Genomic DNA, 2,703 nt, shown 5'->3' on the forward strand with positions numbered 1-2,703 from the left:
CAATCTGGCGCACACAAAATGAAGCGTAGGTAGTTGAACACTCTTTGCTTTCTCCGCCGCTTGCTCACAGGATGCACCTCGTTGTGATCATATTAAATTGGCGAGTAGGGCAGGGGGTGGCAATGAGAGAATTAAGCTTATATGGACGTATATATTATCTGATGAGATGTTTGATTTTACGAGCCCGATTTGGATGGTTTTCTGTGTTGATTGAGTTGCATTGAGTACTGAAACGTGAAGCTACCAAAATTAAAATTAGCTTCACCCAAAAGTCATTTTCTCAAATCTACTTCCTGCAGCCACTGCATGAAAGCTTTCCAAAAGGGACACTGAATTCCATGCACGTTCAAAGTTGAGGAATTTGTGCTTTATTTATTATGGATCTTAACAACACAAAGCTCACGCACAGGCTAACCTACCTGACTTTAGTTGGACTCTTATTTCACATCAAATTAGCCGAACTCGACCTTGAAGACAAGACCCGTGTTTCTTGTCTATTGAACTTCAACCTCCTAGCTTCCTCTCTGGAAATCTGGTATGAGTTGGTGAGCACCTCTTCAGGCATGGCACGAATGACTGAATTTCTCCCGGCAAGAGTGCTTACCATTGCATTGTCGTTGGTCTTGAATGATACCCATTCGAACCCATTCTCTCCAGCTTCTATAGCTATGGCAAAGTTTTGTGGAAGGATCAAGAGTTGATCACGACGAAGCTGGCCATTGTAGACTGTTTGTCCAGAGTTATCAACAACTTGAACCCGAGCATCTCCACTAAGAACATAGATGATGCCGTGTGCATTGATGTTCCAGTGAGGGGACAACATAGCATTCTGTGCAAATTATAGATCGAGTACACAATTATATATATATATATATATATATATATATATATATATATATATATTCAACAATTAATTAATGCAACAAAGAAGAAGAGAAACACACATACAAATATACGAGAGATTGATCAGTAATGAGAGAGGGAAAGAGAGAGAGAAGCTTATTGTAACCTGGTAGAGAGTTCCTCTCTCAGCACTGAGTTGGAGGGTCTGCAGAATTGGGAGGTTTTGACTATTGAGGATGGTGACGCGTCCTCCATATGGACTGTAGAAATCAGCATGCTTGGGTTTTTCAATGTTCTGTCTAAATCTCATGTTGCAAATCGCCTCCTCTACACCATTTGCACCCATTTGTTGTTCCTGTTCATATTCTTCGTCCTCTTCGCTAGAAGTTGGCATAATCATCCGAAGCTCTTTCTCAACATTAACAATTCCTCCCCTCTGATCATTTTCACCTTGTAGCTTTCTTGCCGTCTCCGTGCTTACACCGAAAGCTTGGGCCAACGTCTCAGTGTCAAAACCGCTGAAGATGTTAGCAGAGTTCTCTTGTCTGGCCTTCTGATCATGTTGGTATGACGACTTGCCTCCTTTTTGTTGTTGTCTTTGTTCTTGTGAAGAGCTCTGCTGGCCAGCCTTCTCACGCCTGGAGAAGGATTCACCGCCTTGTTGTTGCTGCTGCTCTTCTTGTTGTTGTTGTTGTGAGTTACCAGCAAGGTAAAATTGCTAAACATACACATCAAATGGTCAATTGTAAGCAAATGATATGATTCTACTTTTTTTTATTATTTGTTTTTTGGATGAATAAGCAACCAATTTATGATTATAAGGCTGAATGAATGAGTTAGAATTTTTACTCTTTTTCTATCATCAAGCTGGTTGATGCTGTTGGCAATGTCAAAGATGCTAACAGCAACAAGGGGTGCATCGCCATTGTTGTACATCCAATGTGGAATCCCGTCTGGCACAGCAATCATGTCTCCTTGTTTCACGAATCTGATCTTCTGATGCTGATCCTGGAATCTCCGGCTTCTGTTTTCTTCTTCTTCTTCGGAATGTTGAGATTGCTGGAAGGATTGAAATGTTTCGGGGCAACCAGGAATGGATAACCCTAAAACTCCCTTCCCTGTGCATGGATCAGAGGCTCATTAGTCACAGAACATGCATGTATGGATTCTAAACTGGAATATATAGTAACGAATGAAGATGCATGGTTTTAGATCAGCAGGAAGAGAAGGAGATAGCTTGCCTTCAACAATATATATGAGCCTGTGTGCATTGTAATACGAGGGCAAAGAGAGGCCCTTGGGTTGGATAGTAACACGAGAAGCGGCAACACCCGCACACTGAAATTGGTTGTTGTTTTCGTCCCATTCCTCAACGAAACCAGCCTCGGCCTCTCTCCGGCGAGAAGGTTCGAGGGCGTCCAAGTTGTCGACCTGGCACCTGTTTTGTTCTCCGCCCCGGAAGCGGCGGTGTGTTGGGGGATGGCCTTGCCATTGTCGCTGCCAGGTCTGAGCTTGAGCTAGGCAACTATGACACAAAACAAGAAGGCAAAGGCTAAGAGAAAACAGAGAATATTTCGCCATCGTGTAATGAAACTACTGATTGATGAGAGCGGAAAGTGATTCTTCACTGATGAGTTGAGGTGAAGCGGTGATAGGAATGGTCGAGTATTTATAGTGGAAATAGAAGGTTTAGTTTTGGACACATTGGAGGTGGTCACCCGTACACCTTGCACCGCTACAGCACTGTGTGAACACATAGTAGTAAATTTGATCTGGGCAGGTGCTAGGTGGCCTTATCCTTCCAACAAGTGTAACGGATTGTAAATTGTTCTCTGTTTCGTCCCTTTATAATAGTTTAAT

General features: G+C 42.7%; 1 protein-coding gene across 1 annotated transcript; it reads right to left on the reverse strand.

Annotated features, from left to right (window-relative positions):
* Positions 1 to 352: 352 nt before the first annotated feature.
* LOC104591185 (11S globulin seed storage protein Ana o 2.0101-like) lies at positions 353 to 2,486 on the reverse strand. The gene is made up of 4 exons (XM_088899598.1): positions 2,085 to 2,486; positions 1,693 to 1,961; positions 1,010 to 1,561; positions 353 to 829 (listed from the first exon to the last, which is right to left on the reverse strand). The coding sequence occupies exons 1-4, from the start codon at positions 2,422 to 2,424 to the stop codon at positions 443 to 445; spliced, it is 1,548 nt and encodes a 515-aa protein (XP_088755724.1). The 5' UTR covers positions 2,425 to 2,486; the 3' UTR covers positions 353 to 442.
* Between the last annotated feature and the right edge of the window lie 217 nt (positions 2,487 to 2,703).

Source organism: Nelumbo nucifera, chromosome 3 (assembly GCF_055504915.1).
Source record: "Nelumbo nucifera cultivar China Antique chromosome 3, China Antique-T2T, whole genome shotgun sequence".
Lineage (NCBI taxonomy): Eukaryota > Viridiplantae > Streptophyta > Magnoliopsida > Proteales > Nelumbonaceae > Nelumbo > Nelumbo nucifera.

Excerpts from the sequence above, each read along its gene's own strand:
- LOC104591185 (XM_088899598.1), bottom strand. The coding sequence starts at position 2,424 with ATGGCGAAATATTCTCTGTTTTCTCTTAGCCTTTGCCTTCTTGTTTTG. Across the intron at positions 1,962-2,084 it reads GCTCATATATATTGTTGAAG|GGAAGGGAGTTTTAGGGTTA; the intron begins GCAAGCTATCTC and ends ATCCATGCACAG. Across the intron at positions 1,562-1,692 it reads AGCTTGATGATAGAAAAAGA|CAATTTTACCTTGCTGGTAA; the intron begins GTAAAAATTCTA and ends GTGTATGTTTAG.